Source organism: Phocoena phocoena, chromosome 4, assembly GCF_963924675.1.
Source record: "Phocoena phocoena chromosome 4, mPhoPho1.1, whole genome shotgun sequence".
Classification (NCBI taxonomy): Eukaryota; Metazoa; Chordata; class Mammalia; order Artiodactyla; family Phocoenidae; genus Phocoena; species Phocoena phocoena.
Window position 1 is genome coordinate 76,966,653 of NC_089222.1, and position 27,463 is coordinate 76,994,115.

The 27,463-nt window shown below is 44.9% G+C and overlaps 1 protein-coding gene across 8 annotated transcripts in view; it reads left to right on the plus strand.

Moving 5' to 3' along the window:
• Nucleotides 1-27,463, plus strand: part of MYLK (myosin light chain kinase) — a 178,841-nt gene that overhangs the window by 25,295 nt on the left and 126,083 nt on the right. For 7 of the 8 annotated variants that reach the window (XM_065876031.1, XM_065876035.1, XM_065876032.1 and 4 more), the window contains exon 2: nt 20,343-20,550. In XM_065876031.1, the coding sequence (XP_065732103.1) occupies nt 20,343-20,550 (208 nt within the window). Of the gene's footprint in view, nt 1-20,342; nt 20,565-27,463 lie in introns of all 8 variants that reach the window. The other variant, XM_065876030.1, reaches the window with a different exon arrangement.

Genomic DNA, 27,463 nt, shown 5'->3' on the forward strand with positions numbered 1-27,463 from the left:
CATCCATATTCTCCAGTGTTCCATGGAAGGAAAAGCTGGTCCAATGGAACAGATGTGACAAAAGGTATGCTTCCTATTTTGGCTTCTCTGTTTTAATGAGTAGAGTAAATCCTTTTGCTGTTTTCGTCTTGGTTTCCACATCCTTCAAAAAGGAATATTTCAAAGCTTTGCAGTTTCCTTCCTTTAAACAGTGCTGACGGAATTTTCCTTCTGGGACATGATGGTGTGCCCGCCAACTGTAGCCACGACCAGCTTCCATCCCCAGTAGCTACCATCTGGCTGGATAGTTATTTTAAATAGACTAAGTTTTGGACATTTGGATTTATAATATTTGCTCTTTTAAATAACTTAAACTTACATCCATCATCATGGACAACTTCGATAATTCCTAAGGCAGATATTAGACTTATTGAATCTTTTAAAGTCTTTTGATAGCTATTTCCAAGTTGTTAAGACAGCCTTGTAAGATCACCATTACTATGTTAATTTCATAGGTAAGAAAAATGAAGTTCAAATTGTAACTCTCACATCAGCAGTGTTTAAGAATTTAATTTTCCCATACTCTTATAAGCACTGGTTATCACTTTACCTCTTAAGTTAACAAACTTTAATAATGAACAATATCACATTTTATTTTACATTTGCTTGATCACTTTTTTTTTTAACATCTTTATTGGAGCATAATTGCTTTACAATGGTGTGTTAGTTTCTGCTGTATAACAAAGTGAATCATCTATACATATACATATATCCTCATATCTCCTCCCTCTTGCGTCTCCCTCCCACCCTCCCTATCCCGCCCCTCTAGGTGGTCACAAAACACCGAGCTGATCTCCCTGTGCGATGTGGCTGCTTCACACTAGCTATCTACCTTACGTTTGGTAGTGTATATATGTCCATGCCACTCTCTCACTTCGTCCCAGCTTACCCTTCCGCCTCCCCGTGTCCTCAAGTCCATTCTTTACATCTGCATTGCTTGATCACTTTTAAATTAAACATTTTTGTATATGTTTGGCTGTCTTATGAACTTCTTGTCCATACCCTTTACTTTTTTCTTTATGTACTCGTTTTCCTTAATTATATAAACTTACGTATTAAGAACTTCCACCTTTGTTTTCTATATGTAATTCAAATAGTTTTCGTTCATTTACCTTTTAATTTTGGTCATAACTTTACTTTTGTACAAAAGTTTTAAATTTAAGTGGCTAAATATCTTTATAGTTTCTGCCACTGTTATCATAGTTGGAATCCCTAAGATTATATATGCATTTTTTCTAGCTTTTTTTTTAACTTTTAACATTTTAATCAAAATGGATGTTTCTGGGCTTCCCTGGTGGCGCAGTCGTTGAGAGTCCGCCTGCCGATGCAGGGGACACAGGTTCGTGCCCCGGTCCGGGAAGATCCCACATGCCGTGGAGCGGCTAGGCCTGTGAGCCATGGCCAGTGAGCCTGCACGTCCGGAGCCTGTGCTCCGCAACCGGAGAGGCCACAACAGTGAGAGGCCCATGTACCGCAAAAAAAAAAAAAAAAAAGGATGTTTCTCTGTGTAGTGTGAGGTAGGGATCTTAAATGTGATTTTAAAAAAAATGATCCATATTTACTTAATAATTTATTCTTTTCTCATTCATTTGAAGGCACTTTTATCATGTACTAAAGTCATATGTATAGAGATTGTTTTTGGATTTTCTGGACTGTTTTATTAATCAATGTATGTATTTTTGTATCCGAACCAAGACAGTTAACATTTTAATATTATAGCTTTTTAACATTTCCATATTTAATAGTATAATCCCACTGATTACTTTTAGCCCAAGGACAAAGTATTTTTCTTTATTTATTCAAGACTTCTCATATGTTGTTTAGAAAGTTTTGAAACTTTCATTACATAGATCCTTGCACATCTTAAGTTTATTCCTAGGTGAAGTGTGTGTGTGTGTGTGTGTGTGTGTGTGTGTGTGTGTACCTTTTCTAACTGGTAATAGCTACTAGATTTGAAAACAATCTTGCTTTTTGAGTAGCTGGTTTATAACTGGCTAAAGCCAGTATCAGAGGTATATTCATAGTCTTTAATGTTTTTATTATAGAACAAAAAATACTAAAATATAATGAACCAATTATTCAACTCACAAAATCAAATAATAGAACAAACCAAAGGAGACCATTTCTTTTATTTATATAAAAGACATGAGTTCATTAAAAGTAGAAAAATGATATTAATGAATATGTTTAAGGACTAGTCTTGGAAATAGGAAATAGGCAAGGCCAACCAGACCAACCAGAGAAAAACAGGAAATATAAATAAAATTTAGAAATGAGACTCTAACCACAGATCTGGAGTTGACAAAATGAGATTTCCGTGTTCAGCTCTGATAATACATTTGGAAATCTTGAAAGAAATGTATTTTTTCTAAGAAAATAGGAGCTACCAAAATTGACTAAAAAAAGAAATTGGAAACCTGAAAAGTTCAGTGGAAGAAATTAGAAGGTTGAGGAAACATCTCCTGAAAACATGCTGGATCCACATAGTTTTGTGGGTGAGTTCATTAAACTCTTCAAGGAACAGATCGTTCCAAGCTCTGTATTCATAGCACAAAGGTTATTTATAGCATAAATGTAATGTTTCTTTCAAGTTCTCTCTCACCTTTATGCATTCAGCTCTGTTAATTTCTTAGAAGACTAGGATTTGGGGTGGAAGTCATCTTAGAGGGGATGAAGTTTCCCTGGACAACATCCCAGCCAGATGGTTCTCCAGCCTCCTTGTGAAGACTTCTGGGGATGGAGATCTATCATGTTACACTTGGTCCCTTTCATTGTTCAGGTATTGTTACCCTTCCTTGTATCAGCTTAAATCTGCCTAGATTTTGGACCTGTTCATCCCTGTTCTGGAGCTACGCAGCACATAGATTGTTTTATACAAGAGCTCTTTATATATTTGAAGACAGTTATGTCCTCCTTGTGGTGTGTTTTATTCCAGGCTAAATATACCTATTTCCATCAACTAGCCTTTATGTTCCTTCAGTAAACATCTGTTGAGCACCAGCAAGGTGCCAGCGGGGCAGTAGGCATGGTCATCACCTCACAGATCATGAGCCCCTTCATCCATGTCCAGTTAACCTGTGGCACCTGGCAGTGGTGGTCAGGCAGCGTGTGGCTGGCCTCTCCTTGTTCACACACCATGCTCTGTAGTATAGCTTAAGACTGGATGAAGTTTAGGAGACTCTTGCCAGCTCCTTTGACACATGAGCTGCCCCTGCCACTCTGATTTTGTCTAGCTGATGATTTAGATCCTTCACAGTACTTGTTCTCTGCTAACTTTCTGTCTATTTGGACATTTGTTCTTTTAGCATGTTGATTCTGTTAGGCTATGTGCCCCCAGTATTGATGCTAACTCTAGTTCTCAACGAGCAGCTTTGCAGTCTTCGTTCAAGTAATTAATAACAATGTTGGTGCAAAGGAGAAATATGAAGTCCTGGGACTTAGCAGAGAGACCAGGTCATTAATGTAAAAATGCTTGTTGATCACCCACTACGTGCCAAGGAGTTGGTGATTCACTGATGAGCCAAACCTCTGTAGTTCTTTCCACAAGCAGCTGTGGTCTCGTGCTATGAGACAGGCAAGAATAACTAAATATAGATGAATTATGAACTCTGATGAAACCCACTGAAGAAAGAACATGGGGTGCCCTGAAAGCATGACCGAGTTTGGGACATCAAGAAAGGTGTTTCTGAAATGATAGTTGAGCTGGGACTTAAAGATGGGAGAGGAGAGACATCAGTCAACCGTCCACTCAGTAGTGGAATTAGTAGTCCTGCTGGACGTGGAGAGATCTTCAAAATAGGTAACATGTCTAGTTCCCCCTCTTAGGTAACTCACAGTCTTGTAGGGAGCTATGCTGAATGTGCCTGGAATAAACAAAAGTATAAGCTGCATGATGGATAGTTGGTTGTTTCCAACTTGGGCTATTATGAATAAAGCAGATGTAGGCATTCATGTACAAAAAAAAAAAAAAAAAGCATAACCTGTGTTACTGTCATAGCTGCTGACATCTCAGATTGTTGTCAGCCATTCTGATTCAAAATATTCTCATTTTTTCCAGTAAAGTCATCCAAATATTCTTGGAGTTCCAGTGTTTTAATGTTGAGACTTTATAACACCAACTCCTCCTTGCACCTGGAGGTTGCCCATGAATCTCTTGTCAGATAATGTGTCCTGATTTTATATGGAAAGTATGGTCACTGTGCTTGCTGTAGGGCAGAAAGAAATATGAAAGGTGATGTAATGGTGATTAGTTTGGCCCAGATTTCCTGGAACAGGCCTGATTTTAAACAGATAAATGTCTGCTTGTTTTTAAAATGCGGTCACTTTAGAGAATAGTGTAAGTTCTGAAAACTGGGCGGTGAGAGAGATCGGAGGGCGCTGGATAATTGGGGAGACTCTCTAGGGGGGAGTGAGTGGTTCTGGAGGAGGGGGCAGAGAGGGGGAGGGTGTGGTGTCTTGGAACTGCTCCTCTCTTGGTCCCGCTAGCCGCAGGTCTGTAAGGTATCTATCACGTTCACCTAATGGTGTATGGTGAGCGTTTTTTAAAAGGACAAAATTAGGAGGATAAATCTGATGTAGGACACATCCTGTACACAAATAGAAATAGAGCTTTGCATCAGGGAAATAACTGAGAATTGGTTGTACTGGCATTTAGCCCTGGCTGCAGGATATTTCTTTTCAGCTTTAAAAATAAGTACTATCTCTTTAGAGCGGAAGCATTGTCCCCAGTACGCAGACTACCCGTATATTTAGAGAAGTAGGCCCTCTTTGGCCTAGGTGTGGAGTGAAGACAGGAGCAGCAGTGGCCTGAGCCCTGAGTGGTGTCAGGGATCTTTGCCTGGGTGAGTCACGCGGGTCTGGTGACCCAGCTGGGGAGCAGAGCTGAGGACTCTGACGCTGCTGTGGCCCGCATTTGTGGTTTGCATGTCAGACCCTGCCAGGGGGAGCAAAATCAGCTCCAAAGAAGCTGAGGGCCAAGGCAGTGCTGGTTTTTTCCACTTCTTCCTGTCCAGCAGACGGAAGGGAAAAACACCAACCTTGGAAATGGGGCCCCGGCCTTGGACCCGGCTGAGAGGCTCTTGACAGAAAACGGCTTTGGAATAAACACTGCTCTCACGCTTCCCTCCTGCCACTGAGAGTGATGGGCTCTGGACCCCAGGCATGCCCCTTCCTTCTGGGCTGCAGACTGGCCTGCCTCCCCTTGGGATCTGGACCAGGAATTCCCTGTCCTGCTCAGGCTACAGTGGGCCCCAGTGTGGGTGAAGCAGCTACCATGGGAAAGTGTCGGGTGAGAGGCAGAAAGCGTTACCAGAATTCCCAGAGGCTGGGGTCTCTCTGAGAAGGTGAGAGTGGTGGCAGTAGAAAGAGTTAAGCTTTTCTAGGCTAAAGTAGATTCTTGGGGGCACAAGAAGTTTACAGACCCTTTAGTAGCCAACCTGAAGCTGACCCTTTTTGCCACACAAAGTATGAACCAGGCCATCTTTTCAGCAGTCCTCTTCCCTGAAGGCACCCCAGAGGCACCATTCTTCCCTGTAAATTGCTTCTCCCTGCCGCTTCCTGACACTCCCCCAGGGACTGGCAAACCCATTCTTACCTCTTCCCTGTTCCTCAGGCCTGGAGCTGTCTGTAGCCGACTTGCTCTGAGTCAGTAGAGACCTAACGTATAAGGGTGACCCCGGTGCCTGCCAGCACCTGCACTCATGCTTAGCAGCTTCATGGACTGCACCTGGAATCCTCTGAGCAGTTACCCACCCTGAGGCCGTGGCCAAGCCCAGCCTACAGGCTCCTGGACACTGATGCTCTAACAGTGGCGCCTATCGCATTTCTTACAGTACTACTCTGTGATTAGAAAGGAAAACGCGTGCCCAGGCTTTTTGCAGACTGTTTACCCTCCTCCTTTTACTAGGGATATTCTAGGACGTGGGGAGAAGGGCTATTTGGGCTTACAAAGCTCCCAACACAGGAAACCCTCAAGCTTCTCTTGTAGCAGTCTGGGAAATGGGCTGGTTTTGATTCCTGTCGACCAGCCGTGTGTTGGTCAGGCGGAAGCAGGCTCCATTGACCCTGAGCACACAGCTTTGGGGGCTGGGGAGGTATCTTAGCCTTCTAGCCAGTGATTAGAGCTGGGCCCCAGCCCCCGTGGATCCCTGAGGATCACATACTTTAAAGGGACATTGGCAGGAGGGGGGAAAGGAAAGTTTGGGTTTTGTTTTTACTAAATAACTGGGCAGCTTTTCCCTCCATTTTTCCAGATGCTTCTTCAGAAAAGAAATATCAGTGGTTCGGACTGGGAAGTCTAAATCTGCTTTAAATGTGTGTTTCGAACTAGGACTCAAACCCCTTTGGCGTTCCCTGCCCCCAACATGCCACCAGCAGACACCCATGCCACCACAACGCACAGGCTTGTTCACAATGGGACCTTCTGTGAGGCTCCTGGCATTTGTTTCTGCTCTCTTTCCTGTGTCCCCTGGGGCCCTGCCCTAAAATTCCCGAACAACAGCTTGTGCAGGAGCTGCACTGCATGCAGCCCAGTTGGCAGGAGCAGTGAATCAGGCCGGAGTGGCTGTGGGTCACCGCCCGGGTGACACTGGGATGTTTGTGGAGGGATATTGGGGCCCCAGGGCTCCTCCCAGGCTGTGCTCCCACTGCCCTGGCCTGGGATCCATCTCCGCTCACCTCTCCTTGAGCCCATCCCAGGGTGGGGATCCCGAGGGGCTGCTGCAAGGCTGGCAGAGCTACTGGGAACCATCTCCTGCCTAGTCAAACTTGAGTGGCTGGTTCTCACCTACCCAGCTCTATCCGCCACCCCACCCCAGCTCCCTGGGGGCTGCCGCTGTATTGGGAGGTGGCCCCCGGAGTCCTGCTTAGCTCACAGCAGCAGTGCCACCACGGGGCTCCCCCCGTCCTCCACGGGCTCCTTCAGTGCTCCGTCCACGCCTCTTCTGTGGCACTGACCTTGCGTGCTCTGGTCGATCGCGTGCCCCTGTCATCCCGCAGGTGGGGACCCACTCCAGGGTTGAGTACCGGTTGTCTTCATCTTATTTCCTGGTGGAGAGAAGACCTGTGTGGCAGGGGTACAGTGGGCAAGGATGGAGCGGGGAGAGAAATAGGCAGGAGCCAGGGCACACAGGGCCTTGCAAGCCATGGTAATTGGGTTTTATTCTTAGTACAGTGAGAAACCAGTGGAAGTTTTTTAAATAGAAGAGTGACTTTGGTCTGATTTACATGTTTTCAAACTTTTATTTCTTGATTTTAGTACCTAACATAAAGCTATTGTACCAAAGGCAGTGTAGTATTTGGCAAAGGGGTAAACATACAGGTAATTGAAACAGTTCAAAAATAGATCCACATGTGTATGACTCACTGATTTTTTTTTATCGTGTAAAATATACATAGCAGAAAATTGACCATTTTAACCGTGTTTAAGTGTACATACAGTTCAGTGGTATTAAATACATTCAAATGGTGTGCAACTAACACCACCACCCATTTCTTAAACTTTTTCCATCTTACAAAACGGAAATTCTGTACCTATTAAACACTAACTCCCCATTTCACGCCTCCTCCCAGCCCTGGCAACTACCATTCTATTTTCTGTCTCCATGAATATCATCACACTAGGTCCTCCTCTAAGTGGAATCATCTAAGTGTTTGTCCTTTTGTGACTGGCTTATTTCACTCAGCTTAATGTCCTCCAGGTTCATCCATGTTGTAGCATGTGTCACGACCTCCTTCCTTTTTAAGGCTAAATAGTATTTCATTGTATGTATGTATCACATTTCATTGTATGTATGTATCACATTTGGTTTATCCAGGCATCCATTGATGGACACTTGGATTGCTTCCGCCTCTTGGCTATGTGAATAGTGCCGCGGTGAACATGGGTGTACAAGTATCTGTTCATGTCCCTCCTTTCAGTTCTTTTGGGTTTATACCCAGAAGTGGAATTGCTGGATTGTATGGTAATTCTATTTTTAATTTTGGGGAGAACCACCGTACTGTTTTCCATAGCAGGTATATACCATTCTACATTCTCACCAGCAGTACACAGGGATTCCAGTTTCTCCACATCCTTGCTTATTTTCTGTTTTGTTGTTGTTGTTTTTATGATAACCATCCTTAAAATGAGTTTTTATTAAAAGAAAATGAAAACTTACTAATCTGTGGGGACAAATAGAATGAGAGAGAGACAACAGCTGATGAGCCATGTCAACGAATTGATGGTTGATGGAAAATGAATAGATGATCGGCTGACGGGTTTTAGGTTTCTGTGTTGTGCTGTGCCTGTGGCTAGGGAGTGGGAAATAAGAAAAAGTAAGCCTGCCTGTGCCAAAACAATTCCTAAAGAGGCTGAGAAGTGGGAGGCACCATGTATTTTGAAAGCCTGGGTTGTGGAGTGAAGCTGAAAACTGGAGGATTGGTTAAAAATGTAATAAGGAGGTGGGCTTCCCTGGTGGCGCAGTGGTTGAGAGTCCGCCTGCTGATGCAGGGGACATGGGTTCGTGCCCCTGTCCGGGAAGATCCCACATGCTGCGGAGCAGCTGGGTCCGTGAGCCATGGCCGCTGAACCTGCGCGTCCGGAGCCTGTGCTCCGCAACGGGTGAGGCCACAACAGTGAGAGGCCCGCGTACCGCAAAAAAAAAAAAAAAATGTAATAAGGAGGAGTTAGGGTCCCCAGTCCCCTTCCATACTCCATGTGCTGGGCCACTGCTCCTCCCCTCCACCTGAAAGATCGAAGTTTCTCTGAGGACAGACTGAACTTGACCAACTCTCAACCCCTGGGCACAAGGCACAGCTGCAGGCAGGGTGAGGTGTTGTACTCGAAAGGGCAAGGGGCTAAGTGAAAGTCACCATATGAGGTGAGACCCCTCAAGGCCTTCCCTCAGTCAGGGTCCCAAATGCTGGTAGACAGACTTAATTACTGTGTCCAAACCACCACCACCACCTAAGCAGGGAATCAGAAGATTTTCTCTTTGTGAAAACTGATCATCTCAAGAAACAAGATCCACAGATATGGATAGTTGAGAGTTTTTACCCATTCACACTACTGGGAGATCCAGCAAATTGATAAGGCCCCACTTGTGTGCACAGAGCTTTTAATTTCTTCACTCACGTGCGTGAAGAGTCAGTGAAGGACCATCAGCTGTTCAAGGGAAGCCTCTGTTATGAAAGAGACAAAAAGAACCAGAAAAGGAACCAAGTAGGAACAGAAGACTACAGAAGACTTTGAAGACATTTCATCTCACCGCAGAGATAAGATGTTGCTTCCATTAAACAAGAGGAGTTTATTCAAAGCAGTTTTGAAAAACTGAGAAAGAAGATTTTTTGAAAAAATTAATGATAGCTAAAATATTAACTTCAATAGACTGGCTGGAAGATGAAAGTCAAGGAAGTCTCCCAGAGAGAACAAAAATAAGGGGAAAATAAATGAGAAAAGAAGAGAAATGTAAAGGGTCAGTCTAGTAGGGCTAATATCCAACTCGGGAATTCTGTAAAGAGAACATAGTAAAAAACAGTAGAGAGAGAATTGTCAAAACACAAAAATTCCTCACAATTGGAAGATATGCATTGCCAATAATGAAAAGACCTATTACCAAGGGTCCAATACAATGAGTGAACTAAGACCCACACCAAAGCAAATCGTCACGGAACTCTAGACTGTCAGGGATAAAGAGAAGATTCTAAAAGTTTGGAATGAAAACACACACACATGCACACGCACGCCACACACCACACACCACACACCACACACCACACACCGGGTCATAGAGGAAGGACCGCCTTGGCGTTATACCTCTCACAGCAACACTGGATGCCAGAATCATTGCCTGCAAATGCCGTGAAGGAATACCTTCAAAATTCTGAAGAGAAAAAGATTTTCTGCTCTAATTCCTTTCCTAGATAAGCTGTAAGTTGAGTATAAAGTAGAATATTGATACTTTTGGAAATGCCAGGTTTAAAAATTTAACCTTAAGGAAGGTTATATTGTCCTTAGGAAACCACTGGAAGGGGACATGTTTAACCAAAGTGGATGGTTAAAGTGGATGGGTGACTGGAAGTCCCTGGACCACTGTGTGTCAGACCTAGACAGCATAGAGTTTAGATTGGAGGACAATGACAGAAGATTCCAGAAGGGCTTTCTCCAAAGAAGAAAAAAATAAAAGCCACTGATGAATTCATTATCTGATGCATTTGACCATTGCTGAGAAGAATTTTATAGTTCTCTTGAGAAGTTGGGTTCTTAAAAAACGAATCAAACCAGAAGTATGGCAGGTATTAACTCCGGGAAAAATGTAATCGTAATATACGATGTAGCTTGGCAATGAGCAAAGTTAAAATGAAGCAAACACTAACACACTGGCTTAATAAAAATTCGGATGTGGTTATTGGGGGGTGGGGTGGGGGGAAGGGTTTATGTGGGGGAAGATTTGAGAGCTGAAAACTCATATTCCATATAGAGATGTTAAGAAAGTGTAAAATAATAAAATAAGTAGTTTGTGAGGCTGTTATTTAGAAATACAGGGGAAAAAAACAAAAGAAATGGCTAAAAGACTTGAAGGTGATTTCCTGAAGGAAGTGGAAATTGGGGGTGGGAGGGGTAGAGCAGAGGCCTGCTTTTTTTTTTTTTAATGACTTAATGTACATTTTAACCATGTACCTGTCTTGGTGAGAGTGAAAACAGTTTAAGACAGCATGTTTGATTGTGTTTTTCAGCCCAGTGGGCAGTCAGACACTGACGTTGCCCAGGGAGCAGCTTTCAATTCCTTACCTGGCATGATTCTCTATGCAGATCAGGGTACCTTTGAACAGCAGGGCCTGGGGAGGACGTTGTGCCACAGAGTAGCAAACTCACACAGCTGCGTTCTACCCTTTGTGCCAGGTATTTTCTGACAGCATCACAGAGACCCCCTCCTGGCCATACGGATGCAGGCAGCCCGCAAGGTCCTGCTGCCAAAGCCCCACCTGCTCCCCCACCTCCCTCGCAGGCTGCCACCTGGGCGAGTCCAAGCAGAATGCAGGCTTTGTGCGATGACGTGCCTGCGGAGCGAGTGGTCAGCGGCTGCCAGGGGAGCCCATTTAAGCCAAGGGGGCCAAGCCGAGATATTCTTAGGTTGTTGGGACCCCCTGGTCACTTTGGCCCACCTTTGCTTTTAAACAGAATCGCCTCATATTCTTTGAGAGTCCTCATAGGCCAGTACAATCTGTGGCCAGTTTTTGAGTCTTGTGGCATCTGGGCTGTGCTGTTTGAGGGGTCGTGAGCCATTGCCAAGTGGACTGTGCAATATTTGGGGAGGAGCCCTGTGCTCCATCTCTTCTGCCAGTGAAGTATGTCTCTGTCTCCCCAGATCCAACCATGACTGGCCAGAAACTTCAGATTTATTACCCCAGATTTATTTCCTTCCCGAAACTTGCCCATGCCCTTGAAATTCCAGGGCTGCATAAGTCAGCGAGGCAGAAATCAAGGGGATGGCCTCTGTCTCAGAGTTGCACGTGGTATTACAGGAGTGGAATGATGGTGCAGACAAAACTATAGAGTGGATATTTGTTTCAAAATGTGCTTTGTGATGCTACATAAAATCAATGATCACTTTTCAAAAGGGGTTTGCTCTTTAAATAAAAATAATAAGCCAGTTCAGCTAAGGCAGAAGGTGCTTTCAGTTTAAATGGTTAGGTTTTTATCTAATTAAGGGTGTGACGCCTCGAAGTTGTCTATAAGAATTCGAGTTGTGTAAGATGAGGTTCAACAAGCCCAGGAGTTCACAAAGTAGTGGTATTTCTTAGGGCAGAAATACAGCTTCGTGCTGTTAAAGCTGGGAGCTGAATGGATTCTAAGGTAACTTATTATAAGGAATTCCTGACTTTGAAGAAAAGGAGAGACAGAGGATCTAACCTTTCGAATTTGTTAATATACTGTTGTACATATGCTATGTCATTTGGTCAGAAACTTGTCCATGGAAGTGGATACTGATATCATCCCATCTTACAGTTGTATAAACTGAGGGTCAGATAAGTAACTTGCCCAAAGTCAGGCAACTGTTGCTTGGTGCAGCCAGCATCCAACACAGGTCTGTCTGATTCCAGATGCCATATACCTTCCTGAATTAGTCAGGACTCTTGTTTGCAAGTGACAAACCAACTCCATGGGTTAAGTGAAAGACATGTACTGTCTCATATGACTGAGTGGATCCCGGCTCTGCCATAGCTCTGCCAGGCTGTGCCTCCCTCTCTTTTCCTCTTCACTGTGTATGTGATGTCTTATTTTGCACATGGCTTCCTTCCCTTAGGTGGAGGCAAGAAAACAGGGGGCAGGGATGGGAAAATATGGCTGTGGACAGATAGCTTCTGTCCACAGGCTTACATCTTCCCAGCTTGGGGTCCCTGTGAAGAGACAGTTTGGTCTCCCTTTATTCTAGTTGAAATTGCAGGGGAGAGCTCTGATTGGCTGACGTGGATCATGCTCATTTTGGAAGTCTGAGCGTTTTGGCCAGGAGGCGGCTGCCTAATGCATCTCCACCTGACTCTCCTGTGGTGGGTAGAGGAGTGAGTCCGCTACCTCAAAGGAGTAGCTTACACTGGGAAAGGTAGGCAGGAGATCCTGAGCAAATCAAACAAAACCAAGCCACAGCAATAATTAAACTTCTATGATACCACACGCCTCTTATTAATATTTTAATATATCTGAGAGTATATCTCAACTTGGCAGTAGAAACTGGAGAGTGAGCTCCCAGGCCAGCTTCACCAGCTGGAGATGCCGTGTCCTTGGACACCATCGTGATGGGGGTAAAGCCAGAACTCAGGGCTTTGAGTAGAGAGGTTTGCAGTAAGGCTGGAATCCCACAGCCATCCCACAAGGACTAGAGTTCAAACAGAAGAACACTTGTTTTTATAGGAAAACTCTGAATTTGGAAAAACTAGGAAAACATCAATGTGAGAGTTTCCCTATTACACTTAGAATTCTATTTCTTTGTTGGACAGCTTCAGAATTTTAGGTGCTTGTGTCATTGAAAAGAAATCAGGAGCTTTCCTGGTGGCACAGTGGCTAAGAATCTGCCTGCCAATGCAGGGGACAATGGGTTCAAGTCCTGGTCCGGGAAGATCCCACATGCTGTGGAGTAAGTAAGCCCGTGTGCCACAACTACTGAGCCTGCGCTCTAGAGCCCGTGAGCCACAGCTACTGAGCCCGTGAGCCACAACTAATGAGACCACTTGCCACAACTACTGAAGCCTGCACGCCTAGAGCCCGTGCTCCACAACAAGAGAAGCCACTGCAATGAGAAGCCCATGCACTGCAACAGAGTAGCCCCAGCTCACCGCAACTAGAGAAAGCCTGCGCAGCAACAAGGATACAACACATCCAAAAATAAAATAAATTAAATAAATACATTTTTTAAAAAAAGAAAGGGAATCAAAAAGGTACATGCATTGATAAGGTGAGCTAGATAAAAGGAAATCAAGCTTTTTGTTTGAAACATTCAGAAGGGCCTGAGGTATAACCCAAGACTGCCAAGCTATAGCCTGTCTCGTACTCTCTGTGGGAGAAACAGGATGTTCTCAGTCTGGCAGATGTAGGGATATGGGGTTGTCTGTGTCTTGGGCCAGGGGAAAAGAAAACGCCATAGAAAGTGAGAGTGCAAAAAACTAAAAATCAAGTTGCCGTATAATCCAGCAATCCCATTCCTGGGCATACATCTGGACAAAACACTAATTTGAAAAGATACATGCACCACAATGTTCATAGCAGCATTATTTAAAATACCCAAGACATGGAAACAACCTAAATGTCCATGGACAGATAGATGAATAAAGAAGATGTGGTATATATACACAACGGAATATTACTCAGCCATAAAAAGAATGAAATAATGCCATTTGCATCTACATGGGTGGACCTAGAAGTTATCATACTAAGAGAAGTAAGTCAGAAAGAGAAAGACAAATACCATATGCTATCGCTTATATGTGGAATCTAAAATATGACACAAACAAACTTATCTGTGAAACAGAAACAGACTCACAGACATTAGAGAACAGACTTGTAGCTGCCAAGTGGAAGGAGGGGTGGGGGAGGGATGGATTGGGAGTTTGGGATTAGCAGATAAAAACTGTTATATATAGAATGGATAAACAACAAGGTCCTACTGTATAGCACAGGGAACTATATTCAATATCCTATAATAAACCATAATGGAAAAGTATATGATAAAGAATGTTAAAAAAAAAAAAAGAAAAGAAAGTGAGAGTGGCTGATCACAGATAGAGACTTTGAGCATCTTTCCCTGATGACCCAGGTGGCATTCTCTGGGCCAGTTTGAGGAATGATTCTCTGCATTCTGCTTTTGTTTTTCATGGAACTGCTTTGGTACTTGCTGTTTCACAACTTGAACTTAAGGGCAGGGAGCATCCAGCAGTTTAAGCCTCTCACTAGTTGCTGTTTTTAGCTGGTATGATCTCTTCCTGATGGGTTCTGTGGGTTCATTTAAGGCTTTTGACTGTTGGTTAACAGGATTATTCAAAGCCTTAATTAAGTTCCGCCTGTCCAATGGGCCGTGTGCCAGTTGCTGACACAGACCCAGGCCACTAAGCTCGGTCATGCCATGCCCATGGCTCACCCTTCACTCTCCACTCTCATAATACACCCATGATGTAAGTTTCATAGGCATTTTCTGTGGTCTGATTTGCTGGGGGTGTTGATGTTTTAATTCTCCTTTCTGTGCATCCATGTCCATTTATTATCTGGGTGAGCTTATACTTGGAGATGGGACAGAGAATTCTTCAACACATTCCTCAGCATCACTGATTAACTTCCCATTATTTTTCACTTTTTAAATCACCAGCCCTGTTCTAGTCATTCATCATAGGAGAATTTCTTTATTATAGAAGAAGCTGCCTTGAAACAGGGGAAGAGGTTCAGAGTGATGTGCTACAGACAGGCCGGCAATCATAGGAAGCATGGAGACAGTTGTGTTGCAGAATCAGCTTGTCCAGCTTGCGGTGGGGTGAGGTGGGGCATCTGTCCAGCAGGTTTCCTTACTTTCCCATTCTTCAGGCTCAGCCGTTCCCATCGTCGATTCAGTTACTCAACAGGTTTCAAAGAAATACTTATTGACAACCCCTCCATCTATTGTTCCCAGCCCCAAGGACTTCTCAGCTCACTGCTCACGTCTTCTTTGTGTATCCTCCCAATTCCCCAGTGTCCTGCCGGGCTGTCTCCTTTCACCCTGGCCTTAGGGTAATCCTGGTTTCACTCGTTTTGGTCTCCCTCCGTCCCCAATGTGGGCAGAGTCTCAGTTTCATGTCCTGCCCAGCTCTGCACTGCAGCTGTGTGGGCTTGCATTGTGCAAACAGGGACAGGCCCACCCAGGAACAAAAGACGTGCAGGAGATCATCAAAAACAGCAAAATCACCCCCTTTCTACCACTCACCGAGCTGAGAAGGCAGATGTGTTGCTCTGAGTCTTGTAGGGGTTGTGAAGGCCAGAGAACCTGGCCTTGTTCTGGGCTTATGCTCTGGTAGCCTGTCCTGGGCAAACTGGAATTAACTGCAAGCCCTTCACACACATCGGAGAAAAATGAAGAGACAGTACCCTTAAGAATGTTTCACTTTCAATCATTAAGTAGATCTTGAGACAGCACCAGGTTCTGAAGAACTCTCCAGCACGGCCAGCTGGTGTGACATGGCAGTGAGCAGCTGCCCGCCTGCAGCCCAGCTTTCGCCTCACCGTCCAACACACACAGAATGAGCCCCCATTCCTTTTAAAGGCCTTTTGAGGCCGTAAAGTCTCTGGGGACATTTTATGGCACTGGAGCACAATTTTACTATTTTAAATTATTATAGGGGTTATGGTTACTATATCTTGATTTGTATGACAGATTGTCAGCTATGCCCTTGATTGATTTGATCCCAGGCTTTTGTTCAAGAACACAACCTCCAATTAAATGTGGTTTACTGTGGCAAAAATATGATTCTCCTTAGAATGACCCTCTTTGGGGCCATTTCCAAAAACTCATTATGGTGACAAGTCAGGGCTGCCCACTCATGTTCACAAGCCTTTTTCCTTGTGGTCACTTGATTTTCCCTTATGGAGGATTAGAGAGTATTAAGGCTGTGGGCTGGGGCCCAGGGTAGACTGGAGGGAGAGGAAAGAATCTTCCCCCAGAAGCTAAGTGGGTCACTATTTAGATCCAGACTATTTCAGGAACGGAAGGAGCCTGAGCTATCAAGAGCTGTTTTCTCTTCAATGAAAGGAAGGAATTACAACCTGAAGAGGCTAGGAGGACAAGTCAGACCTAGGACTCAGGCCTGGCTTTTACACTGTCTTCTCTTTTCCACAGTGACTTTCCTAGGCGTGTCTTAGGCATGTGCATGGCACCCATCCCTGTCTATCTTAGACCACTGGGGTATTTCTGCTATAACAGAAATACCACAGGTGGGGTGGTTTCAACAACAGAAATTTATTTCTCACATGTTTGGAGGCTGGGAAGTCCAAAATCAAAGCACCAGCAGATTCAGTGTCTGGAGAGGTCCAGTTCCTGGTTCATAGCTGGCCAGCTTCTCACTCTGTCCTCACACAGTAGAAGGGGTGAGGGAACTCTCTGGGATCTCTTTTGTAAGGGCACTAATCCCATTCATGAGGGTTCCACCCTTCTGACCTAATCACCCCGAAGTCCCCATCTCCCGATATAATCACATTAAGGGTTAGGATTTCGACATGAACTTTGGAGAGACACATTCAGTCTATAGCACTGTCCTCCTGTTACTCCAGGGAAACAGCCCAAGACTTGCTTATGGGATGGCCATGACTTTTGTGAGTTCTTTGGCTTTCTCCCAAAGTGGGGAGCAGATATTGCTGTAACCTAGAGGAGGCTTAGGGTCTATTAGAGATAGACCCTTATTAATGCTTTGGATTCTATAATATTTATGTCACCAAAAATATGAATTTACAGTGAAGCACAGAAAGACAGCCACTCAACTTGGAGACCAAAATTGTGGTCCCAGATCTGCCACTTTACTGCTGGCAAATCATCCACTTCTCCAGGCCTCTTTCCTTTGCTCTCTGGGCTTAATAATATGATTGGCCTTGCATGCTGTCACAGACACTTTTGGTACCCCACTCAGATCCCCTGCACCAGGCTGCTACACCCTTTCCCAGCTTCTCTGATTGTTGACTAAGACCTGGGTTCCTGAATCCCTATCTCAGGTTCTGCTTCCTGGGAACCCAACCCAAGACACCTCCCTTGTAGTGTTGCAAGAATCAAATAAGATTCTATATGTGGAAGACCTCTGAAAACTAAAGTATCGCTGGGTTTTTACTGTGGTCTTAGACTGGGCTGTAAGAAATCCTCCATCTGTGGATTCTTGGTGGAAGGCCCGTGGTGAAGGCAGATAAGGCGTCCAGGGAGGGCAGGGCTGCTGTCACACAACCACGGGTGTGAGTCCAGGCTTCTCTTCTTTCCCCACCCAGGCTTCTCTTCTTTTCCTACCCAGGAGCCCAGGATAGTGGGCCGGCAATAGAAATGAGTTTACTTGAAGTTGAGTAATTTTTAGGTAACGTTAGGTAGTGGTTGAACAAGTTTTTCCATATTGAGAGGATAAGAATTGGAGCTGAAAATCATTCAGACCTTGGAGCGGAAAAAGGTCATAGAAATTCCTGCCTTTGCTTCAGATGCAGGGTGTACAAAAGTCCATTGCAAACCACAGCTTTCTAATTGGTACCAATTTCAGCATGTTTAAAAATCCCTGGATATTTTAATATATAAGCGTGTTGCAAAGGTGGATCTGTTGGTGTGGGGTGGAGGGGAATGTATATGTACGTAGAAAATGAGAGGGACTTCCCTGGTGGTGCAGTGGTTAAGAACCCACCCTCCAACACAGGGGACTTGGGTTCGATCCCTGGGCAGGGAACTAGATCTCACATGCATGCTGCAACTAAGACCTGGTGCAACCGGGATAAATTAAATAAATAAAAATTGAAAATGAGAGGAAAATGGAAAGGGCAAGAGGGATCTGTGTCCCTGAGGTCTGGAGCACTTGTAATGTCCCCAGTTAAACATTGATGCCTCAGGCCCTGGTGGCCACAGAGTTGGCACCGCTGCAGGGGGCCAGAGTACTTGCTCGTGGAATGCTAAGGACGCCTTTGGTGAAGTTAATGATTCATCTCCTCCCAGTCCCAGGGTTCTGCACTGCCTTTCTCTGACGCTGACAGAAGGCCACCTGATCATCTGGAGGTGAGGCTGGCTCTGCCCGACAGGATGGAGGAGAAGATGATGATTCGCAGATTCACTATATGACCAGACTCCCAAGGGGCTTCCTTCTGTAGGAAAGAGTTTCTTTCCTTAGTTGTTTCCTGAAAATATGCTTTCACAGAGAAAAAGAATGCTTTAACACAGTGACTTTCTGATATTCCTTGGCATGAACCTTTGTGCCAAGATAGTGCCACAAGGTGATGTGTTTTGTACAGATATGTGGCAATTGCTACCTTCAAACACATGCATAATTTTTTTTGTGTACCACTTTTATTTCCATTTCTAGATTTAAGTGCCCTGAGGGGCTCCACAGATTAATGAATGGTTGTGCTATACATTCATTATACAGGCACACGAATATAAAAGGAGCACATATTTTCATTTAATTTTTTTTCTGTTTGACAAAGGTCAGGGGTGTTATTTGCAGGAACATCAGAAAATGATAGTTAAGTAAAAGGAAAAGAGAGACCTAGAGGCAATCGCTGTTAACACTTTGTTTCATATTATAATAGGCATTATAATATGCACGTAGTCCCCTTCAACAGCATCACCCTGAGATAGGATACGTGCTTGGTGAGGCTGCAATGGCCAGGCGTGACGGCACAGCCACCTCCCCTCCCCTTTCTCCCACGTGCTAATAAAGCATCCTCTCTGACCTTGCTGGGGCGTATAGGAGGATTATTGCTGTCGGTCACTGAGGGCTTTCTTTCTAAATGTAATTTGGGGTCATCCAGGGAATTTTGGTTTGGCTTCATCTGTATCTACGCTCTCTTGTCTTGGAGTGGATCCGTGGATAAAAGCTACTGTTACAACCTATTTGTAACGCCAACAATTTCTTTCTCAGGAGGTTTCTGTGATGTCTTCTGTGCATTTCCAGTGCTAGAATCCCCCAGTTCAGGTCCCAGGCTGTGCATTGACGGGCCAGTCTGAGCCCTGCTCCTCCGAAGATGAGTCCATTCCAAAGGGCCTGTTGAGTTTCAGGGGTTTCAGCGCCCTTGGGGAACTTTCTCTGAAACTCAAGGTGATTTCTTGGAATTTGTCTCTCTCTGCCTTTTTTCCTCTTTGGGGAGATATCTTCTCTCTGAACAAGTTGCTGTGAGGCTCAGATACGCTGAGTATTTAGAAAAGCGCTTCACACTTAGCACTCAACAGATGTCCGCTGCTAACTATTTGTAGAGAAAGAGTGGTCTAGGGCAGCACCACCTGACAGAAACATCAAGCAAGGCATGTATGTAGCTGTACCTTTCCTAGTAGCCACATTAAAAAAGTAAAGAGAAACAAGTGAAATTCGTTTTAACAATATATTTTATTTAACCCAGTATATCAAAGTGACTACCTTTTCAATACGTAATCAGTATTTTTAAATTATCGAGGTGGTTCACATTCTCGTTTCGTACTGCCTCTTCAAAACCCCACGTATAACTTACGTGTACAGTGCAGTCACAGTGCAACTCAGGATCAGCCACGTTTCAAGCGCTCAGTTGCCCTGTGTGGCTAGTGGCTGCCGTTACTGGGCAGCTCAGATCTAGAACCTTGCTACCCAAGGTGAGTTCTAAGGACCAGCAGCCTCAGCATCATCCGGGAGCTTGTCTGAACTGCAGAATCTCAGGCCCACCCCAAACCTATAGAAGCAGCATCTGCGTTTTTAACAAGTGATTCATGTTAGAGTAGGAAGCCCTGCTCTAGAATCCCCATGCTCAGTCCCCACGCACTGGGGTTCTGATTTAATTGGTCCAGGGTTGGACCTGGGCACTAGTATTGCTTTAAATCTCCCCCTGGTGATTCTAATCATGCATCCAGACTTGAGAGACACTTGTGTGGTGGGCTGTGGAGCCAAGATGCCTGACTCGGCTACTTGCTACCTTCAAGACCTCGAGAAATCTACCAAAACCCTGCATCTCAATCTCCTCCTCTCCAAAATGGAGATGAAAATAGTATTTGTTGCAGGGCATGTTATGAGGATTAAAAGAGTTAATACATGTAAAGCACCCAGAACAATACCTGCCACATAGGAAGTACTCCTTATGTACAAGCTCTCACCCTTTCTTCTTTTCCTTGAAGGTCCGGGGTTACCCAGAGCCCCACGTGACATGGCACAGAAACGGGCAACCCATTGCCGGTGGGGGCCGCTTCCTGCTGGACTGTGGTACCCGGGGGACTTTCAGCCTTGTGATTCATGCTGTCCATGAGGAAGACAAGGGAAAGTATACCTGTGAAGCCACCAATGGTAGTGGTGCCCGCCAGGTGACAGTGGAGTTGACGGTAGAAGGTGAGTCCCAAGAGGTGAAAGCCCTGGGGAGAAATGAGCCATCAGTTTCCCCAAGGCCTGCAGTTCCTGCCTCAGCCCTCTCTTAGGAGAGGGACGCACAAGAGAAAGCATCCCCATTCCGGAACTCAGGACCTGTTAGTCTGATGGGGGCAATGTGGTCCCTGGAACAAGGGAGGCATCCCAGGAGACAATGTCAGACTACACATCACCTCCCTTTCTGCTCCAGCCTTCCCCTCGCTTCCTCTCACACTGAGACTGGTACCAGCCTCCTCATCATGGCCTTACAAAGTGCATCCCGCTCCTGCCTGGCTCTCCAGACCCTTCTCCTACCACTCCTCACCCTGCTCGCTCCACTGTGGTCACACTGGCCCTCTGCTTGTCCTTGAGCAAAGCCTCAGGGCCTTCACCCGGCTGTTCCCTGTGTAAAGAAGAGCTCTTTCCGCAGCCCGGCCCCTGACTCGGCCCCTCCTTTCCTTCAGGTCTCTGCTCAGACGTCCCCTCCTTAGAGAACCCTCTCTGACCACCTCATCCCCTGGACTCTCCATCCTCTCACTCCACCCAAAATTTTTCTCCTAGGACTGTCACTGCATCCCATTTGATTATCTCCCCCAAGCCCCACCTCTAACTGGAAGCTCTAGGAGAAGGACTTTATCTTGTTTACTGCTGCTATCTCCAGCATCTAGAAAACTTCCTGGCACATGCTAGATACTAAACTATTTAGAGAATGAGCAATGTTTATTATCATCATTATAAAGTAGTACATGCTCATCATAAAAAACTTTGTAAAACTCAGAAAAATATGTAGGAGATAAACATACAAGTGTGATAACACTGATTAGTTATTTTGCCTTCTTTTCCCTTTGTACTTAAATAAAATTCTGTTAAGTTTATTAACTTTAAAAATTCCAGGAAAACATTTGACCATAAGTAAAACTGTTCCTTTTGCTGCCGGTGTATCTCCCACATGCTGAAGGCACTCCACTGGCGAGAACATTTCCAGTTCAGGCCTCTGGCTGCTGCTTAAAGCCCTGATGTCTAAAAGGACATGTGGGTTCGTCAGATCCTCAGAAATATGGCAAGGTTCCCTCCACCCTTCCAGGCCTTTCTAAGGGCTTATAAACCAGAGGGTCAGACTCATTTCTCCTCTCTCAGAAAACAATCCTCCCAACCTGGTTTTCAGGGGACACTGTGTGCCAGAGAAGGTTCCAGAAGGGGGCGAGGTGTACCTCGGCCAGTGTTTTTCTTGTTTGCTTGCATCATGAAAGGACAGACAGGCTGTTTCACAGAATAGAATATGCATAGTTTGGGTACTTTCCCCAAATTCTTTAACTGAGTGACTCATTCCTTTTAATGGCCTTCAAGTACCTGTGGGCTGGGGCATTGCACATGGAAGGTGGCCCCTGGTCACTCTCTGAATGACCCTCATCTCGGCCAGTTCTGATGCTGTGCTTTCCCCTACAGTATACACTTTTCAATGCCCAAACTTTGAGTTGAGGCCCACAAATAAAAATTACTTTATCCCCCTGTATTAGTCAGCCCAGGCTGCCAATACCAAATACCACAGACTGCGTGGCTTAAATAACAGAAATGAATTTTCTCACAGTTCTGGAAGCTGGAAGTTCAAGATCAGTCCAGCAGGATTTGGTTTCTGGTGAAGTCTCTTTTCCTGGCTTGCAGAGAGCCGCCTTCTTTCTGTGTCCTCACATGGCGGAGAGAGGGAACTCTCGTGTCGCTTCTTCTTCTTCTAAGGGCCCCACCCTTAGGACCTCTCTGAACCTTTGTCAACTCCTCACAGGCCCTGTCTTCAAATACAGTGACACTGTGTGGGGTGAGGGCTTCAACATATGAATTTGGGTGGGGACACAAAAATGTAGTCTATAACACCCCTTTTCTGATTTTCTATTTGGAGCTGGGGAAACGGGGAATCAGAGGTTCAAGGTTCTGGTCCCAACTTTTGCCGGTCAATGTGCGACTTTAAACTCTGGATCTCTGTTTCTGTAGAATAAAGGGTTTGAATTCAGTGGTCTCTACAACGTGGGCTAGCCCTTGTTCTTTGTGATCCATTGTAAAGGAATGGAGTGGGTTAGGAGTACAGGAGAGCTGTATAAAACCCAGGTCGTATGAAACCTTTTTTTTTTTTTTTTTTAGTTCCCATCAGTGAGGACATTAGATCTGATGTCTCAACTAAGCAGGAAAATTTTTATTAGGTCATGGTACTCCGGGCAGAGGAAAAGAAAGAAGGCAGGAGAACTATAGCAAATGAGAGAAGGCTAAGGCTCTCAGCCCTGCGCCCTCCCCTTTGGTTTCAATTTGAGAATGATTGAAGATGCTTTATGCCTTCTAACCCTAGGAGGTAGAGAATAACCTAAAGGCTGCAGTACCTTTAAATGTGAATGGCCTTGTATACTCTCTGCTTCTGCATCAGAGGCCAGTTTCAGCCTCTGTGGTTTGGGACTACCCCATAGACCATAGCCCTGGAAGGATCCACTCTGGTCTCTTATGCCGTGGATAAGTTGTTGACGGAGCCAGGCTAGCCCAAACCCTTACAAAGGGAATCCAGCAGCCCTCCTGCTTCTCGCCAGCTCTCTGTGCTTTGCTTCTTAGTTATGCTTCTTATTCGGAAAGAGCAGAGCTTCAGGAATTAAGAGTATGACTCATATATGGAGCCTTTTGACCCCCTAATGGTCAAGTTTAGAAGGCAGTGCTATCCAACGGTCTTGGATTTTAGCTCCACTAATTTCTAACTATGGGGAAATTAACCTTTCCGAACCTTATTTCCTTTTCCGTAAACTGATGCTAATGGCTGCCCCATGGGTTGTGTAAAGGTCAGTGCAGCACTGACAAATAGTAGGCACTCAACAAATGGTAACCTTGTGATGTTCAAACGTGGCATTAATATCCTGAGAACTACTTGCAGAGGGAAATCCTTGTGTGGAGAATAGAGGGGAAAGCTTTCTCCCCTGATTTCCTTTGGTAACCAGGGCCAAGAAGCATGCACTCTCCTCCTTGAGGGCAAGCATCTTCACGACAGGACCATTCATGACCTGTGCAGCCCTAGTCTGAGCCCTGGAAAGGCTTTGTGTAGCCAGCCCTGACAAAGGCTTGGTGCAGAGCAGGGAAGAGACGTGGTGCCTGCTTTCTGGGAGCTTTCTGTATAATGTAGGGGCCACAGCCTGTTCTCCAGCCCCACGCTGTCCAGAGAAATACAGTTGACCCTTGAACTATATGAGTTTGAACCTCGCAGGTTCACCTATATGGGGATTTTTTTAAATAGTAAATACCACAGTATTACACAGTCTGAGGTTGGTTGAATCTGCAATGTGGAACCGCACACAGAGGAACGACGGACATGCAGAGGGCTGACTCTAAGTTGTACATGGATTTTCAACGGCGGGGAGGGTGGGCACCCCTGACCCCCTCATTGTTAAAGGGTCGACTGTATAATGTGAGCCACATGTGTCATCTCAAGTTTTCTAGTAGCCACATTTTTTTTAAAGTGGAAATCGAATTTAATAAAATACTTTAACTTAACCCAGTATATCCAAGATACTATCGTTTCAACATATAAAAATTATTTCTGAGATATTTTACATTCTTCAACATTTGCAGCGTATTTTACATGGTAACACATCTCAATTCAGACCAGCCGTATTTCAAGAGCTCAATAACTACAGGTGACTAATGCCTACTGTACTGGACAGCACAGCTCTAGAAGCTTGAATAGGGATAAACAAGGCTTACACGGAGAAAAAAGAGAAGCCCACGTGTAGGAACAAGGTGTCAGGTTGTCTGGGCAATCACATCCACAGAGTGAACCTAGGGCGTGGGGTGGAGTGAGGGGCGGGGCTGAAATGAGAGATTTACCTGAGACGTGGTGGTCTGACTTTGAGAAGGTCCTTTGTGTTTCAGGGACCAGAGAGTCACTTAAGTCATTTCAAGTAATAGAGGGTTAATTTTAAGGCCATGAGTTCAGGAACCCAGGGAAAGCCAAACTGGAGGCCCAGAGGTGATCCAGGCCTCAGGAGGGCTCATACTCACCTTATAGGCTTGTTTAATGCAAATGCAAGGGCACCCAAATCACCTGGGGGAATCTTGTTAAAATGCAAATCCTGGTTCTGTAGGCCTAGAGTAGGGCCCAAGTGTCTGCACTTCTAACCAGCCCCTGGGTGATGCCCGTGCTGCTGGTCCACAGGTCACACTTTGAGTAGCAAGGAAGGATTCAGTTACAGATGTGATATATTTTTCCTAGTACAAATGATTCTCAAATGTGAGCATTTGGGCAAGTGGTTGCCCTTTTGCAGACCCATGGTCACAGCAAGTGTCCTTAGGGTGACCATTCATCCCAGCATGCCTGCTCTACCAATGTAATTATAAATAGAGCCTCCTTTGACTTTCAAAAGAGTCCCAGTCTGGATAATAAATTGCATGGTTACCCTAGTCATGATCAACATGTCTGGTGCACTGGGCAGTGAGTAAAGCTTTAAAGATGATGTTGAGAAATAAGGGCTTATTCCAGGGGAAGAGGAGTAGCAAGAGAGTGGAGAGCGATAGTTGCAGAGGAAGTGGATAAAGTTTATTTTCATCTCTGAAAACTAAATTCCAAGCCATTAACGACTCCGCCTAAGAGTGCAATGAACAACTGAAAAAATAACTTTAAAAATAGCGAATATGTATTCGCTGGGGAATAGATTCGGCCAGGGGCTCCTTCCTCTTGGGAGTTTCCTTTGAAATGAGTAAATGAAGGTGGAGGGTAGGCAAAGACCTGTTTCCTCCCTCCTTTCTAGATCCAGCCTTGACCATCACTCTTTCTTCTCTATTAAGTACACTATCCTTCATGCAAATTCCTCCTCCTTCACCTCCATTCCTGGGTGATTCTTCCCCCAGCTCCCTCCCCTGTAGGTGATAGGTTCTGAGGCTGCCACTTTTGTCTCTGTCGAAAAGCAAAGACATGTCCCCTCATCTTGGAATGTCTCACACAAGCAAAGAGTGCATCCCTCTATCCATTGCCTTGTTCACCACTCTGTTTCTCTCTGTGTCAGGCCCAATTCAGACAGGCTTTCTGCCCCCTTGGAGTTTACTTCCAATGGGGAAAGAGAGACTATAAATAGGTAACAAATATCACTTTTGCAATAGAATTAAGTGCTCCCTGACCATGCGAGCGAAAGAGAGCCAGGTGGCAGGCCACCTAAAATGTGGCGGCAGAAAGGAGAGTGACCCCATGTCATGGGATTTAAGGGAGAAGACTGGCCTTAGTGACCGCTAGCCAAGCTATTCTGGTGCTGCTGGCACCAGCATTCTCTGGTGATTTTGAATTTGTAGGAAATGCTTCTGCGCCATGTCTTTTGCTACTACCCTTTTCCAGGGTCAGACTTCTCAGATGCCTTTATTTTCACATTGGATTGAATTGATGACATTATATATTTGAACCCATGTCTATTTACAATGGCTGAGTTTTAAATTGTTGTATTCCTCAAGAACGTCTTTCGTGATTCTCCTTTTGTTTTGTTGTTCTCTTCTTTTGTACTGTCTTCTTTTACCTAAATTTTCTACCTTCTTAAAGACCTGTAATTATATTTCCCATTTGTACTCTTTATAAACTCTTTTCAGTCTGTTATACTCACTGATGACTCTTCTTTCTGGAGGGGCATATGCCCTATTTTTTTTCTTACCCAGTCAGAATATTAAAATGTTCTGAGTTCTTGTCCTTTTCTGTCTCATCAATGGGAGAAATATAAATATGGTAGAGATAAAGATTATTCTTTTTGCCCCTCCAGTCTCTTTGCTGTGAAACAGTTGTGTGTCAAGACTGCCTCACTTATTTGCTACACGGAAGTGTTAGATGACAAATGACTTGGTCCCATTCTGTTCTGGAAGTACGCCTTCCAAATCTCCTTCTCCCTTCCCTCTGTTGTTTTCACCTTCCAGTTTCACTTTGCTTCTTTTTCCCTCCAAAATACATGCCAGTACCCCTGGCTGGCCCAGCTGCCATCTTTTCTTCCCATCTCTAACTCCTCTACCCATTTCTCCCATCTCCACCCCCAGACCTTTCCCATTTGCTTGTAGTTCTAGCCTCTTCTTCATTCATCAGACCTCCTTGCATGTGCTAACTTTGTGCTGGGATCTAAGAGCCGCAAGACTTGGTTATTGCTCTCAAGAGACCTTCTTGACCTCATATTTCATTGTTATGTTGCAATTAAGTAACAACATGAGGATGCATTTAGGGAGTGCTGGCTTTGTGCGGTGCCATGTGGGAGATGAAATGCTTTGTCAGATCCTCTCTGCAAGAACCTGGTTGGTCAGCTAAGACGTAGACACATTAAAAGCTAAGTAAAAGCACAACCCCAAGACAGCACAGGTTTACTTGCCAAATGATTGGCACTTCCGCTCTGTAAACTTAGAGGAGGACGAGACATCTGGAGGCTGAAATGGTCTGCGATATCTTCTTGGGAGGAGGAGGGGCTTGGCTAGCCCGGACAGAGCGAGTGAGATTTGGATGGCAGATTATGATTCTGATGCTGGGGATAGGAGGAAAGTGGTTAAGAGTTAGGGCCTGGGGTGGAGGGTGGGGTGAGTAGACGGGCAGGAGCAGAGAGTAGTGGGAAATAAAGCTGAAGGACAGATTGGGAGGAGACTGTGGGAGGTCTGGAGCACGAGGCAATGCGGTTTTTAGAGTCATATCCGTTCCAGAGTATGAGTGGACGATTCTGCCCTTAATTGTTGCTTTTCCATTTTCCTACGGCATGTAGCTTTCCAGATGAACTGCTGCCCTTAGCCACAGCTTGAGGGACAGACCTACTATGTGCTTGCTTTGCTTCATGAATCTTTTTAACTTTACCTTTATTTTTCTGAACACACGGGTTTATTACAAGTATTACGATCACAGATTTTTCATGCGTTCCATTAGTCTTTGATA